Source organism: Microcebus murinus, chromosome 22, assembly GCF_040939455.1.
Source record: "Microcebus murinus isolate Inina chromosome 22, M.murinus_Inina_mat1.0, whole genome shotgun sequence".
Taxonomy (NCBI): domain Eukaryota; kingdom Metazoa; phylum Chordata; class Mammalia; order Primates; family Cheirogaleidae; genus Microcebus; species Microcebus murinus.
Genome location: NC_134125.1, coordinates 4,537,266 through 4,552,307, shown reverse-complemented (window position 1 = coordinate 4,552,307; position 15,042 = coordinate 4,537,266). Strand labels below are relative to the sequence as shown.

Below are 15,042 nucleotides of genomic sequence, written 5' to 3'. Positions count from 1 at the left end.
TGGCATCTGCCACTCAATCTCTCTCTCTCCCCCTTTTCGGGAGGAGAGAGTGGCACAGAGCACCCGGCGATGAACGCCCCTCTGTGCCGAAGGGGAAACCGAGGCCCACAGAGCTGAAGGCACGAGCTCGGATGCCCACAGGGCTGGGTGGGGCCAGTCAGAACCCACATCCTTCTGAGAAGGTGGTGGCTGCTCAGCTCGCGGCGGGGCCGTCTCGGGCAGACGCGGGCTGAGCGTGACCAGCTCTAACGAAGTAGAAACGACGAGATGCCCAGAACAGGTGACCTGGACTCGCGCGTGACATGCCCCAGCTCTGAAGTCACGGCGGCTGAAGCCACTGAGCCCGTCCCACATCCCCAGAAACTGTTCTAGGCTCTCCCACATTAAAGTTGCTGAAGACCTTCCCACCACGGTTAGACGTGGCACCCCCTTCCCCCACTGTGCAGATGGGGGCACAGAGGCACAGAGAGGTTGAGCAACTCACCCGGGGTCACACAGCACACTCAGTAGCTAAGGCTGGGACCCACCCCCTCAGCCGCCGCCAGTTAACACAGAGCCCACTCGGTGTTCACACGCGCCGCGCCCGGCCCCCGCTCACCCAGCTCGGCGCTCTGCTGAGGGGTGACGGCCTCCTCGCTGTTGGCCTCGTTGGCCATGGAGCGGGTGATGCGGCCTTTGCGCCGGCCCTGGCTGTTGGCGGTTTTGCGGCCTTTGGAGGCCACGGCCTCCTTCTCGTCGTTGTCCTCCCCCGAGGTGTCGTCCGTCTTCTCCCTGGGGGGACAGGATGGACCACCTGAGCCGCCGGGAGAGGCTCCTCCCTCCGCGCACCCTGCCCCGCGCCAGCCGCCCGCTCTCACTGACGGGACGGGACGCCGGGAAGCAGGGCGAGCCCGGGGCGAGGCTGCCGGCCCGCAGGGGCCCCCCTTCCCAGAAGCGGGGTGCAGCCGCTGACACGAAGGGGCCCGCACAGGCCGTCGCCCACGGCGTGGGCCTGACCAGGCGGCACCGGACGGGTTCTGTCCCGCACAGGGTGTGGGGCTCCTGTGTGAGGCTCCCCCATGCCGGCCGGCCGGCGGGGTGGGGGGGCGTCTGCAATGCCATCCGTACTCCAGAGAGACGTCCACCGCCCGCCCGAGAGGCTCTCTGAGGCGGCGCAGGGGCACGGCCAGTAGCATCTACAAGGCCAGTTTAGTCGCAGGGCAGAGGGACTCTGTGCAGATGCGGCTGTGCCTGCACAGGTGCGGCGGGAGGCCGAGCGTGGACGGCAAGCAGGCGCGGGCCTGTCTCCGCGCCCTCCCATTCATCTCGCAGGAAGGCGCGCAGGAGACCGGGCAGGGGCGCCTGATGGGCTCTGCAGCCGCATTCCTGCGCGAAGGGTACCTGGCCCGGCGGGAGGGGGCTGTCAGGGCCCTGCCCCCATCAGCGAGGACCCACCAGCCCTGCCCCCCTGGCGACGGGAGGGGAGGGGGGCCGAGGGTTCCAAAGTCGTCGCCCGGATTTATTAGCCGGAGAGTGGAGCTCAGATGAGCTTCTGCCTCTGCCATCTCGGGGGAGAGGGAGGGCGGGGAGGGGCGGGAGGGCTGCCGGGAGGGGCTGTTGGGGACAGCCAGCCAATCCCTGTCCTCACCCCCCTGCCCGGGTCCCCCAGGCCCCGTGTGCGAGTGTGGGCGGCCAGGGCCTTACTTGCTCAGCTCCTCCTTGTCGTTCTCCACCTCCGGCTTCTCCTCCTCCTTCTCCCCCTCCTTCTCTTTCTCATCCTTCTCCTCCTGGCTGCTCCGGGGCATCTGCTGCTGCTGCTGCTGCTGCTGCTGCTGCTGCTGCTGCTGCTATGGGCGGGCAGGGGAGGGGAGAGAGGGGCACAGTGAGGCAGGTGGGTCTGCGCACCTGGGCAGGCGCAGGGGGAGAGGAGGAGGGCAAACCGCGGAGTCAGCCCAAGGGGAGGCTGTGAAGGGGAGGCCAGGGCCAGCTGGTAGGGGCTGGGGAGAGGCTGGGGGGGAGGCGTAGGAAGCACTCGTGCCAGATGCCCTGGGTTCGATTCCTGCCTCCCCTGCTTAGTGGCTGTGTGGCCTCGAATAAGGGTCTTAACCTCTCTGTGCTCTCATTTCTCTGCTTCTAAAACAAGGTGTTCGGCACACTCGTGTCTCAGCCAGGGGCTGGGGCTGCAGCGAGGCAACCCCCACGCGGCACTGAGGACGGCGCCCGGCATGGGTGTCTGAGAGGGGCAGAGCGATCGGGGCCGGAGTGAGGGGCTCTGGTCGGCCCAGGCAGGGGCGGGGGTGCGTCCGGGAATCTGGGGACACGGCACTGGCGCCCCAGCCCTGCCCTGCCCCTCACAGAATGCAGGTCCCCCTCTCTAAGCCTCAGCCCCCAGTCTGTAAAGGGGGAGGCGGGGGAGGCCAGGCTGTCTGCAGGTGGCTGCTGCGGGGAGGACAGGCCACGACCCGGGGCGGGTCAGGGCTCAGGCCAGGCCGCCTGCCCACTCAGGCCTGCCCCGGTCACTCAGCCATCGGCTCCCCGCACCGCCTCCCGGCTGCCCTTCCACCCCGCCCACTGCTCTGATCGGCGCGCACCGATTTTCTAGGCCGCCCGAGGTCCTCCCTGCGGGCAGCTGCTGAGCCAGACCGGCTTTCCACCTCGCCGGGCCGAGTGGAATAAAAACGAACCCTCTATGCACCAGGGGCAGTCACACCTCTTTTCAAACCAGGGGAACGAACTCCAGGCTGACAGAGGGGGAGGGGGCCGGGGCGTGAGAGCGAGCCCCCTTTCTCCCTGCTGGGGCCCTCTCGGCCCCCTCGGAGCCAGGCCCACCATGGGCACCCGTGGACACCAGGACACAGGGCGAGGGGCTGAGCGCCAAAGGTGGCCGCTGGCTCCACTCCAGGGCCTCCCGGCTGGACCCGCTCTCCCTTCCCCAGGGATCCGCCCCTCGTCCCCGTGTTCTGTAAGCGGACGGGGCGAGGGGCAGAGCCTGACCTGGACAGCCGCCCCAGCCCCGTCACTGCCGAGTCCGGACAGGTGGCCCTGCCGTCTTCGGGCCAGCCGTGCTCCCTCTGCTAACCGCAAACCCTCAGGCACTCGGCTCGGCCTCCACACAGCCCAAGGTGGCACCTCTTGTACCTGCAGGCAACGCCGCTCTCCCTCCTGGGAGCCGCCGATGGGTACCGGGGCAGGTGGCCGCCGGGGCAGGTGGGCGACGGGAGGTTCTGACAGCGCCCGTCTCCACGGCCGCCTGACGTGGGCGGTGGCGGCGAGCGGGAGCTGGGGACCAGGACCAGGAGTGGCAGGGAGAAGCCGGGTGGCTGTCCAGGGAGGGGTCCTGCCCGGTGGGCTGCCCCACGTGATGGTCAGGATAAAGCGTCGTGGCCAAAGAGCTTGGCGACACACCCCCAAACAGCAGCGGCCACGTGGGCCGCCCTCCTCCGGGAGCCCCTGGATCTAGGTTGGGGGCTCCACCAGCCCTGGTGCCTCACACACAGGCCGATCCGTGGGCACCCCCCCCTGCACGCCCAGCGGGTGCAGCCCCGACTGGCCCGAGACGGGAGGGCCGTGGTCGCCGTTCCCGTTCTGCAGAGGAAGAAACTGAGGCTGGTGGGGAGTGGTGAAGCCCGAGGTCTCAGAGCAGGACGGGGACACCCTGGGGTGCGGGGACGTGGTCCTGCCACCACCAGAGCCCTGGCTGAGAGGCTCACCCCACCCCCGGCTGGGATCTGGGGTTCGGACACCCCTTTCTGCTGATCCCACCCGTCCCCAGCTCAAGACTCGCCGGGCCCCGCCTGGCCTGCCCACGCCCCTGCCCTGCGCAGTGGACGCCGGCCCCGTGGCGCTCGCCGTGGTGCTGCCTCGCAGCCCTCTGCAGGAGAGAAAGCCGAGGCACGGAGACGGTGACGCCAGTCACCGAGGGCCAGGATTCAGAGCCAGCACGGTAACTGCCGCGTGAATCGTATTTAACTCACGCTAGTTTTGAGCCCAGGGTCTCATGAAGCGCATACAACTCACACGTCTACCTCGGGAGCTGCGGGAACTATTTTTTTCAACGTGCATATAACTCACGCACAGAAAACAATAAAAAATAATTTTTCATTACGTTAGAAAGGATCGTTTCGTTTTCAAAGTTTTTATTCTATTTTCGAGATAAAACGCCGTGGCCCCGAGGAAAACACTTTCTGTTCCTAGCGCGGCAGTCAACGTGCGAGGGTCTGAGTTCCGCGCGCCCGTGGCTACGTGGGACCCCCCCCGCCGGACCCCCACACCCGTCCCCCGGCCGGCCAGCGACGCCCCAGGTCATTGCCCCCCAAGCTGGCCCATCGCACGCGAGGCCAGCGGTCCTTGTCGGCACTAGAGCCTGGCCGTGGTTTCCGCCCTTTCCCCACCAGGAGTGCAGTCCCGGCGCCGGGCCCGCGCCCTCCTGCCCCTCCCCGCCACCAAAGGCAGGGGCGGGGACTCCCACCCCACCCTCCACACACACACACACACACGCACACACACACACGCGCACACACGCGCCTTCCAGCGCCGCCCTGGGCCCTGGACGGCTCCCGGCCCCTGGTGGCCTAACCCACCCCCGAGGGAGGCGTCCCTGCCCCTCGCCGAGCACCCCAGCGGGGGAGGGTGAGCAGGACACATGGGAAGACCCCACCGGCCCTGACCAGCAGTGTCTGCTGGCCGCCAGGCGGGACTCGGAGGCCCATGGGCTGGCGGGGGGCAGCCCCTGCTCACTCCTGGGCGATTCACACAGGGAGACGGAGGCCCTAGGCCAAGACTCCCCAGGAGGCGGGAGTCAACCCGGTCGCCAGCCTGGCCCCCTGAAGCGCCTGGCTCTAGAACAGCAGACCCAGCGGCGGCTGGCTCGGCGCTGACCGTCTCTCAGCCTGCCACGGGGCTGCAGAACTGCACGTGCCGGATTCGTGGTTCTCAGGGTCCCCCGAGGCCGGCCTGGGGAGCCGTGCAAGGCTGCGACACCTAGCCCACACCTGGGCATCTCCGCACGAGACCAAGTGTCAGCACTTTACATTCCGGGTCATCCCGGGGCTGCCACGCCCAAGAACCGGTGCTGTGCTCAGGGACGGCAGGCCGTCTCCGTGAGGGCCAGATGGTAAGACCGTGGGACTGCGGCCAGTGGGCTCTGCTGCACCGGCCCAGCTCTGCCACTGCAGGCGCGAGCAGCACTGCAGAGACGGACGGCCCTGGGCCAATGAAACCTCACGGGAGCAGAAGGGGGCGGGACGTTTCCTGTGGCTCCTTCACTTGCCCGCCCTGCGCTACACCCTCGCCCGCCACTCAAACCCAAAGGCGCCCTGCGCTACACCAGTGCCCGCCACTCAAACCCGAAGGCACAGCAGGGCCCGGGATCTCCGTCGAATGCGGAGTCTGGGCGGAGGGCCTGGGTGGCGCCCGAGGGCTGCCGGGCCCTGCGGGTCCCTGTCTCGCAAAACACGCACGGGACCCTGGACACGGGCGGTGGATGGCCTTTCCCTGGGCCTCAGGGACCCGGGAGAACCAGGGGCCCCGCACTGCCACCCCCAGCCATCCTGGGCTCAGGGTGAGGGCCACCCCTGCCGTCACCCACGTCACCGGCCGGCCGACCACGGGCTCGGAGCCCAGGGCTGGGTCGGGGACATCGTCCCCCAACGAGGGCACGACCCTGGGGAAAACCCGACCAGACCTGCGGCCAGCCACTGCCGCTGGCCCAGGCCCCCGAGGAGCCCCTGCTTCTGGAAGCCTGAGTGCCGGACCCGCCGCCCGGAACCCAGAGCCTGCGCTGAGGCCCCGGACCAGGGGCCGTGCGGAGAACTATCTCAGCAGGAACAACAAACGCTTCCTGAGTGCGACAAACGTTTAACGAGTCCCCCTTCTCCTCATTTCATACCTGTCGGTGACGTGAATCCTCCCAACAACCCTGGTCTCGTCCCTGTTTTGCAAATGAGAATGATAAAACACAGAAAAGTTAAGTAACTCACCCAAGGTCACACAGCATTTCCTAGCTCGCTGGCCAGGGGATCCCAGTCTTCTCCCTATGCCCATTTAAGCCAAACTGCGCCACTCACTCGTTCATTCCTTCCACAAACGTGCCCCGAGCGCCCAAGGGGGACACAGGCCACAGAAATACGCGGTCCCCGACCGTCCGGAGCTTGCACTTAAGCTGACAGAGACCGGGATGGTGACAGGAGAGGCAGAGGCCCCGGTGACAAGAAAACCTTCAAGAGGCTCAACAAACGCGCGCAGACGTGGCAGCCTGTCGTCCGACCCAGGGACGAGGCGGCGGCAGGACAGGAGGCCGCTGAGCAAGTCTCCAAAGGCAGGGTGAGCCCTGGGGCAGGACCCCCCACGCTGCAGACAGCCCAACGGGGCCGGGCCCTGACGCTGACCCCTCCCGAGAAGGCGGCGCCTCCCGCCAGGGAGCCCAGGAGACTCGGCTCCCAGACAGAGTCCTTAGAAGCGCACCCGGGAACTCGCGGCCCGGCAACACCGCGGCGGCAGAGCTCACTAGTTCACCCAACGCGCCCGCCCTGGAGACACCCTCCGCCCCTGGGGGGTGCAGGGGTCAGCCTGGGGTCGCTGTGAGACGTGGGGTCGGGGGTCAGAGTGTTCTGCTGCAGGCCAGCCCCTCCACGACACCCGGCCTCTGCCCTCCGACCCGACCCTGTCCCCCTGGGGCCACGCAGGCAGGGGGCGCCTGGCAGGGGCGGGGCGGGGCGTGTTCTAGAGACGCGCAGGGCCACAGAGCCAGCCCGCCCCCAGTCCGCGGGCAGCCCGGGCGTTCTGGAGGCCGCTGCGGGATGAGGCCCTAACTAAACCCGAAACGCACGGCCTGGCTCATGACAGGACAGATGGCCACGGCAGCAAGGCGGCGGGCGCCCAGAGCAGCCCTTCCCGCGTCCCTGCCCGCGGTGGGCGTCATCCTGCCCCTGGGGTCGCCCCTGCCAGCCGTGCCCGCGGCAGGGACCGGTGCCGTGGCGTGCAGTGGGCGGGGCTGTCCCCGCAGAGGGCGGCTGCTAAATGCAGACTGGTTCTCAGCGACAGACACGTGTGTCCGCACGACACGTGCAACAGTCAACACGCGTGCCGTGGAGGCCTGTCCCACCAAGGGTCCATCGTCCCAACTCAGGGTCCTGCCACCTGAAATGGAGTCCTCCCGAAGGGCCGCGCCTGCCCCTGCGCAGCACTGGCCCCAGGGGACGCCACACTCGCTCCTGCCGCAGGGCCTTTGCACGTGCTGCAGCCACAGCCTGGGACACTCTCCCCTGACTCTGCCTGGCCGGTCCCTTATCACCACTCGGGTCCCAGCGCGGGGGACACCCCCTCAGAGAGGCTGCGGGGGCCAGCGCCCTAAGCTGCCCTCCTTCCCGCCAGCCACCTCCCCACTCTGGCCCGAGCTCTGGCTGACGCCCTCCAGCTGCCGCGCGGACTTGTTCGTGCAGGGCCTGTCCCCGCGGGTGTGTCAGCTCCGGGGACTTGGTTTGCCTTGTCCACTAGGGAACCACCTGGAATGATGTCACAGCAGGACAGACTCAACCCCCTCCACCCGCCACGTCCCCGGGCAATCTCAGCGTCCAGGGCCCTCCCAACGTGGCCACCACGTGGCGCTGCTGTCCTGGCGACCGTCCCGACTCCGGCGGCCCGGCTTGGGTGGCCCCCGTCTTCCACCCCTCCCACCTCCCTACGTGGTCTGCCTCGGGTGGGCCTGTGGGGCCGGACCCCGCACACACCCCGCCAGCCGTGACCGGCCGCGTTCGTCTCCTCCCGCACCCCGGCCAGGCATGTTCCATCCTGGGCTCCGGCCTCCCCTGCTCCCTGGGGAGCCCCCACCTGCCGCCGTCCCTGAGAATAGCGTCCCCCAACTTCAGGCCTGGGGGACCCCAACCGGCCTCTCCCGACTTAGCACAAAGTTGGGCAGGGACCCAGGAGCCGAATCCGCACCCGGTCCCACCAGGGCCAGCCCGCCCCGGCAGAGTGGGACCCGGCACCGCCCCAGGCCCGATGTCCAGCCGGCCCAGCCCTGGGTGGGCAGGGGCCCGAGAGGAGACCCAGCACTGGTGGCCGGGAGAAGGAACGTGGCCTGCGGGCACCTGGTCTGGCCCGTCGGCGGGTCCTGCCACCCGGGACTGCGTCACCAGGGGAGGCAGCCGGGCCGGACAGCGGCCCCCCTGCGTAGCGGTGCCCCTCCCCGGGGACCGAGCCTGGCTGGCCTGTCCTGACACGGCCGTCCTGGTCACACTGCTCCCCATGCCGCTGCGGGAGGCACAAGGGACACTTGAGTGCCGCGGCGAGAGGAACAAGGTCACCTGTCCCTCAGCAGGAACTGGGGGGGGGGAGCAGGCAGGGCTGGAGGGGGCGTGGGGGCAGAGAGAAGAGAGCAGGAGCGGGAGAGATGAGACCCGGAGAGGAGGGAGAAAGAAACAGAGGCAGAAGCCGAGGAACAGACCAGGGACGTGGACAGAGAAAAAGGGGGGACAGACATGAAGCCACCCGTAGACAGACACCCACAGAAGTAGGGACACGGGGGGTGGAGGCTTGGCTGACCCAGACACACGTAGGAGTCCCAGGGCCTGGCCAGAGCAGAGCCCGGCGGGGCTGGACACCACGGCGCACAGAGACAGCAGAGAGCACAGGCCACACGGCAGCTGGAGGCCGCCCCTCCCTGGCGTCCTTCCCTGGGCCTGGCGGCCAGGAGGGGCAGGCCGGGACGCCTGGAGCCCAGGACGGACTTCCTGTGCCTGCATCCTGCCCACCGGGAGACCCCGACCTGCCCTGCACCCCCATGCGGCCCTGAGAGAGGGGACTCACCCTCAGGGACGTGCCCCTTGGCCACGGGTCACCCCCATCACCGTGGGGAGGCCCTAGTGGCTGACCCACGGCCACCACGGCCTCAGGCCGTGCCCTGCTGCTGGACACCCTGGCCGCTGGCGGTCTGCGCAGGTCAGCGTCCACTGACCACCGCGCTGCTGGGCTCTGTGCCATTAACCAGGATGGCACGGCCCTTCCGCCCCAATCACGAACTAGAAACTGCCGTGCCGTCAGCCGGGGCTCGGGCCCAAGCACGGCCCGTGACTCACCTCAGGGCAGGTGGCGGGGCCGGGGTAGGGGTGGGGGGCCAGGAGAGGATGCTTGGGCCGAGGCCCGGCCTGCACTCACCAGCCACTCGCAGCCGGGCCTGGGGGGCGGGTTCCAGAAGGTGGGGGCTCAGCCCTCCCCCTAGAGCTGAAGGGGCCTCGTTCCAAGTCTACACCCGGCCTGCAGCTCCCTCTGTCTGATTACAGAGAAGCTTCTGGAAGGTGGACGGCACCCTCCGGGGAACAAGAAGGCGACCCCACCACACCGAATGGCCCGAGTGCGTCACTGCCGGGCAGTGGACACTGAAGCGGCCTCGCTTTCCCGTGGGCCGGGACAGGAGCGCCCAGGCAGCTCTGAGCCCGGAGACGCCCAGTGGGCACACTTCCTACCAGGTGACGGACAGACAGCCAGCTCTGGTACGGGGCTTGGGGAGACAGGGCAGGGAAGGCCGGTCCCCGGAGCCAGGCCTGCTCTGAAGTCTTCAGACAGGGTCCCCGAACTGCAGGGTGGCTTGCAAATACGCAAGCGCGCAGGCCACCCTCTGAGAAGGGACCGGCTGCCCTCAGCCCTGGGGGAGCGACTTGGCTCAGAGACGCCCCACCAGGTTCGGCCTTGGCTACGGCCAGCCAGCCCAACCGGACTTGGACACCCTGGAAGGAGCATTCCGGGTCCTGAGAGCGCTGCCGGGGGCCAGGCTGCCGGGGGCCGCCTCAGACTGTACTTCCTACTCTGCCACCGGCACTCGGCTCCGGGCCCGACCTGCAATGCCAAGGCTTTCCTAGAGCAGGCCCCGGGCCGGACGGGCGCGTCAGGAACATGGGGTTGTGGCCCGACCCTCCCACAGGTGAGGGGTGGCCCAGTGACTGCGTGCCCATGGCACCCCCCCCAGAGCACCGCCCTCCCCGCACACTGGACTCCAGGAGTCCAGGTCCGAGAACGGGGACGGGCTGCAGCAGCCCGCGGCGGTCAGCGGCATGGAAGAAGGCAGACGGCCCAACGCCTGGGAGAGCCGCTGTCACCGTCAGCCCTGCGGCCTGGCGTCCCCTCCTCAACCACGCGGCAGAGATGGCGAGGGGCTCACCCCGTCCTGAGCCCCCCACTCGGGAAGAGCACTGTCCCCAAGGCTGCAGGTGGGGGCCTTTGGGCCTGGGGGCCGTTCTGCCCCTGCCCGACAACCCTGCAGCCTGTCACCGGCCGGTCCCTCGCTCCCCTTTCCTGGGTCACTGTCCGACTCCCCTCCAAAGCTCGGGCCTGGCCACTCGGCCTGCAGGACGCTGCACCTCAACTTCCCGGTGACCACACACACTCGGTGCATGTGGCAAGCTCCCCTGTGCTGGCCATGGGGGACGGGGGGCAGGCCGCAGAGACAGGACGCGAGGGCCCCGTGAGCGCATCTGCGCGCTGGCAGGCGAGCGCCCACTGGCCGTCCTCGACAGAGACGTGGCTGGGGCCACGGGAGCCGCACCACGAGCAGCCCCTCTCTGCGGTGCCTACAGCAGCCCCTACTGCCGCTGGCCACCCAGGAAGGGGGGGTTCATGGGGAGCGCGGGACGCAGAGGGGAGACGGGAGGGACACGGCCCCCAGCTGGCCCGGGAGCCGCGTGGGAACGGGAGCAGGCACGGATGGGGAGCAGCTGGGACGACAGGCCTGGGCGGAGGGCGAGGCTCGCGCACAGAGGCCGGCGCAGGGCGGGGGACCCAGCCCCGGACACGGCTCGGCCCGCACAGCCCTCCCTGTCCTCCGACCGCCTGCACCTTGCCCGCCCCGCCGCCCCTGCAGTGCCCTCCCGCCTCCCCCTCTGCGGGTGCGCCCGCACCTGCTCCACGCCGGTCGTCCACCGCCCACCACCCCACTCCCGACCCAAGGACGAGGGACCCCCTTCCACACGCGCCCGTCACCCCTGCGCAATTTACTGCATTGTCTTTCCCTTTTCCTCCAGAGAAAGGGTCTCGCTCCGCCACCCACGCTGGAGCCCAGCGGCATCACCACAGCTCCCTGTGGCCCCCACCTCCGAGGCTCAGGCCATCCTCCCGCCCTGGCCTCCCAAAGCGCTGGGCTCACAGGCGTGAGCCACCGCACCTGGCAGGAATGTTTTTTCAGGCCAACTCCTTTTTCCTCTAGCTCAGAGGTCAGCGAAGATTTTTCTGCCGAGGGCCGGCGAGCAAACAATCTAGCATCGCAGCCCATAGGTCTGCGGTCACGGCCGGGAGACCACGCACCAGCACGGGGGCTGCCATGGCAACACGTAAACACATGGGCGTGGCCACGCGCCAATAAAACTTTATTCACAAAAACAGGCGGCGGCTGGACTTAGTCCAAGAGTCCCCAGTCTGCCCCACTCCAGCGTAAATAACCCTCAGTTTCACCCCAAGCAGGCTGAAGTGCCGGCTGTTTTTCTTCTCTCAAGTATGCATTAAAACAAACACGCAAAACCATGAAAATCTAAAACACGTTAAGCGTGTGGACCACCCCGAGTCGGCCCGGGAAGCCCTCACGTGGGGGATGAGTCCTGGAATCTTCCCGGCCGAGAGCCCACAGAGCGGCCAGCTCTCCCCAGCCCCGTCCTCCGATGCTTGGGGCGGGGGCAGGGTGAGCGCCCCCAGACCGGGGACCCCCAGATCTGCCGCCCCCGATGGGGCTCACACTGGCGGGCCAGCACCAGCTCCTGGACACGGTCACCGCCAGCCGCGCGGGACGCCGGCCACCGAGCAGGCAGCCGCCGGGAGCGCAGGGGGCCGGGCCCCCTGGGACAAGTGCCCCCACCCGCCCCTCACCAGGCTGTTGCCGCGGCCCCCAGGACGAGCGCCCCCCAAGACGAGCGCCCCCCACCCGCCCCTCACCTGGCTCTTGCCCCGGCGCCGGTAGCTCCGCCTCACCAGGCTCTTGTAGTTCTCGTTCTTCTTGGTCAGGTAGTAGTAGAGCACACACTCGGCCACCGTCTGTGGGCAGAGAGAGGAGCGCTGAGGCTGGGGGGTGGCACCCAGCTTGGGAGCCGAGAGGCCTGGGTTCGAATCCTGCCTCCTCCACCAGCCAGCCGGGTGACCTGGGACAGGTTACCTGACCGGCTCTGTGCCTCGGTTTCTCATCTGTAAAGTGGGAATGGTAGCAGGCAGACGTCCCAGAGCCGTCCCGAAGGCCAGGTAAGTTAAGGTGCAGGTAACGCGCTCAGGACGATGCCCCGCACAGAACCAACACCTGCTATCGCTATTACCACTGTCGACAGTAACCGTGACGTCGTCACGTCACCCCCAACCATCACGGAAAACACAGGCTCTCACTCACAGCGGGGCAAACTCAAAGCCGTCCCCAAGCACCGGGCTGGGTTCTCCTTCCTCTCTGTTCAGCCCCCTCTTCCCCGACATTTGGGGTCCGGACCCACCTGCCCCAAGGCCCAGGATCAGGACCAGCCCATGCCCCTGCAGCACCGCCAAGGCCGACTTCTCTCTGCCTGGTCTCCCTGCGCGGGTCTGGCCCGAAGGCTGGCGGCGCTGGCTGGGAGGGCACCCAGCCCCCTCCGGCCCTCTCGAAAGCAGTGCTGCGATGCCCCCACCTGCGGGCACGGGGACCCGCCAGGTGCCGCGGCTGTCTCTGACACTACCTCACACGCTCCCGCGAGTCTCAGGCGGGTCCCAAGCCGGGAACCCGCCTCCAGGGACATTCCCCGAGGCCTGCTAGATGCAGAGGCGGCCTGGGCCTCAGCCCCTCCACTGCCCTAAAGGAAAAGCCACCTCCTGGGGCGTGCCAGGAACAGAGGCTGCTCCCGGGAGACCCCAGGTTAACTCCCGCCAGCCAGGGGGACCCCACAGCCACCGAGAAAGATGTTTTATAACCGGGTGCCGGCACCCGCGACTGGGGGGCTGTGAGCCTGACGCGAGAGCCTTCCTGTGCCGAGGACAGGCTGGCCCTGGGTGGCAGCCGCCCCCCAGACGGGCAAGGCCTGTCCGTCCACCTGGCCCCACCTGACGCCGGCCGCACTCGCTGTCCAGGCCGGCCATCCCTGCCGGCCTGCCGGTGGGCAGCTCCCGCTCCAGGCCTTTCTGGGAATGCTGCCCCAGTCCGTCCTGGCCGCTCTCAGCCACGGCGCCCCATAAAGTTTGCCGTCTGGGGTGACGACTCCGCGCCCGCACCCCCAGGGTTGCCCCACCCCCGGGCGTGCTGCACCGCCCACAGCCCGGGGAGCTGCCGGCACCGGCCGGGAGGACAGGCTATTTATAGGGCTTGCTTCCCCACACTGGTTTTCCCGGTGCGGAGAGGTTCTCCCCTTGCGGCCCGGCTCGCTCCTTCTAAGGTGATCGGCTCCTCGGGGAGGACGCTGGGCGCGGGTCGCCCTTCAAAGAACCGCTAGGACCCCGCTCGGCCACCTCCTGTGCACGTACGCCCCAGGCCTCCCGCACAGGGTCTGCGGACCCGCGGCTGGACGATCTGATTGGGGGACCAGCCCAGAACGCGCTGGGCCTCGCGCCCGGGGGAACCCTTCGGGGAGCCCCTCTCGTCCCACCCTGTGACACCGGTCTCTCCCGGGACCACCGCCGGGGCCTCGTCCAGGCCACGGTGCCATCTTCCCACCTAAGGCCTCTCCCGGCACCGCCGGCCAGGCTGTGGGTGCAGAGACGGGGACCGACCGTCCTGGGGGCGCTGTGTGCCTACGAGCCAGCCGGAGCCGCTCTGGGCTGGGGTCTGGGGCAAGGTGGGTTCGAGCGTCAGTTCTACGGGAAGGTTCCTCGCCAGGGGGTGGGGACTCGTAGGCCAGGCATCTGCCGTGGCACCAGGGGCATCAAAAAGGAAACCGTGACCACGAGAGGGACCTAGGAAGGTCGTCCGCCCAGCCCCTTTGAAGCCATCACTCCGCCCACAAGGCCTTGACGGGGACGGCAGGTGCGGCAAAGCTTCCAGAACCCGCCCCACTCTGCAAGGATGCTCGGGGCTACCCTGGAAGCTGGCGGGGCACACAGGGCTCGGGGAGCCCGTGTCCTGGCGGCTCTCCGGGGCTCCCAGGCCTCCGGCAACCTGACGCTCCTCCCCCAGGGCGCGGGAGGCGGGGCTGGGCCTGCCGCTGCTCCCAGGAGGAGGAGGAGGAGGGGGGAGGATGGGAGGGGAGGACGCAGCCCGAGCATGGGCCGGGCAGGCAGGAGGGTCCCCCAGCCCGCGCCCAGGAGGCTGCCCACGGAAGCGATGCCAGGGGTGGGGCGGGGCGCGCCGGGCAGGAGGGAAGAGACTCACCTTCCGCTCCAGGAAAGAGGCAATCAGGCCGAAGTTCTTGGGATGCTGCATGAACCTGCGGGGAGACGAGGGCGGCGTGAGCGCAGGCCGCGGGGGCTTCCCTCCCGGGTGGCCACCGAGCGCCCCGGCGCCTGCCCTCTCCACTGGCCGGCCCGGCGGGCACCGCCCCACTCGGAGCAATTAAGCCCAGGGGGGTGTGGGAAGGGCGGGTGGGGACCCAGGGGTAGGAGAGGGCGTTCCTTGGAGTGAGTCACTGGCTTTAGCGCCTTTGAAAATACATTTGTTTGTCCTGCTGGAGGCGGCTTCCAGGAAAAATGAGGACATGCAGCTCTTCGGTGGGGTTCCCCCCCGTTTAAAATCTGCTTTTGTTTCTCCCTCCAGCTGGGTCTGGGAAGACGAGCCTCGCCCGGCCCACACAGGCCTGCCTGGGAACAAGGCCGGGCCCCCTCCAACCGGGTCACGGCCGCCAGGCTGCCGGGCCCCCCAGGGAAGGTGGGAGCAGAGGCCCCGGGTGCCCAGGGGAGGCGGGAGGCAGAGGCCAGCCAAGAAGGCGGCGAGAACGGACTGAATCCGGAGAGGGGGTGGGGAGCTGGCAGCGGGCCAGCCGGCTTCCTGCGTAGCCAGGAGAATTACTGGGAAACGGCGGGGCCAGGATGAAATGTCAGGGCCGAAGGAGCAGCGGGCGGTGGGGGCGGGGACGTGGTCGAGGCCTGCTCGGGCCCAGGGGTGCCGGGTGGAGGCCCTGGCCCCGGCCCATCGTACCCACGGCC

The 15,042-nt window shown here is 68.8% G+C and overlaps 1 protein-coding gene across 19 annotated transcripts in view; it reads right to left on the bottom strand.

Annotated features, from left to right (window-relative positions):
- NCOR2 (nuclear receptor corepressor 2) overlaps nucleotides 1–15,042 on the bottom strand; it is a 170,758-nt gene that overhangs the window by 58,796 nt on the left and 96,920 nt on the right. For 14 of the 19 annotated variants that reach the window (XM_075996444.1, XM_075996443.1, XM_075996445.1 and 11 more), the window contains exons 13-16: nucleotides 14,273–14,327; nucleotides 11,893–11,991; nucleotides 1,684–1,826; nucleotides 599–771 (exon numbers count right to left, since the gene is read on the bottom strand). In XM_075996444.1, the coding sequence (XP_075852559.1) occupies nucleotides 599–771; nucleotides 1,684–1,826; nucleotides 11,893–11,991; nucleotides 14,273–14,327 (470 nt within the window). The remainder of the gene's footprint in view (nucleotides 1–598; nucleotides 772–1,683; nucleotides 1,827–11,892; nucleotides 11,992–14,272; nucleotides 14,328–15,042) is intronic. The other 5 variants (XM_075996449.1, XM_075996446.1, XM_075996461.1 and 2 more) reach the window with 1 other exon arrangement.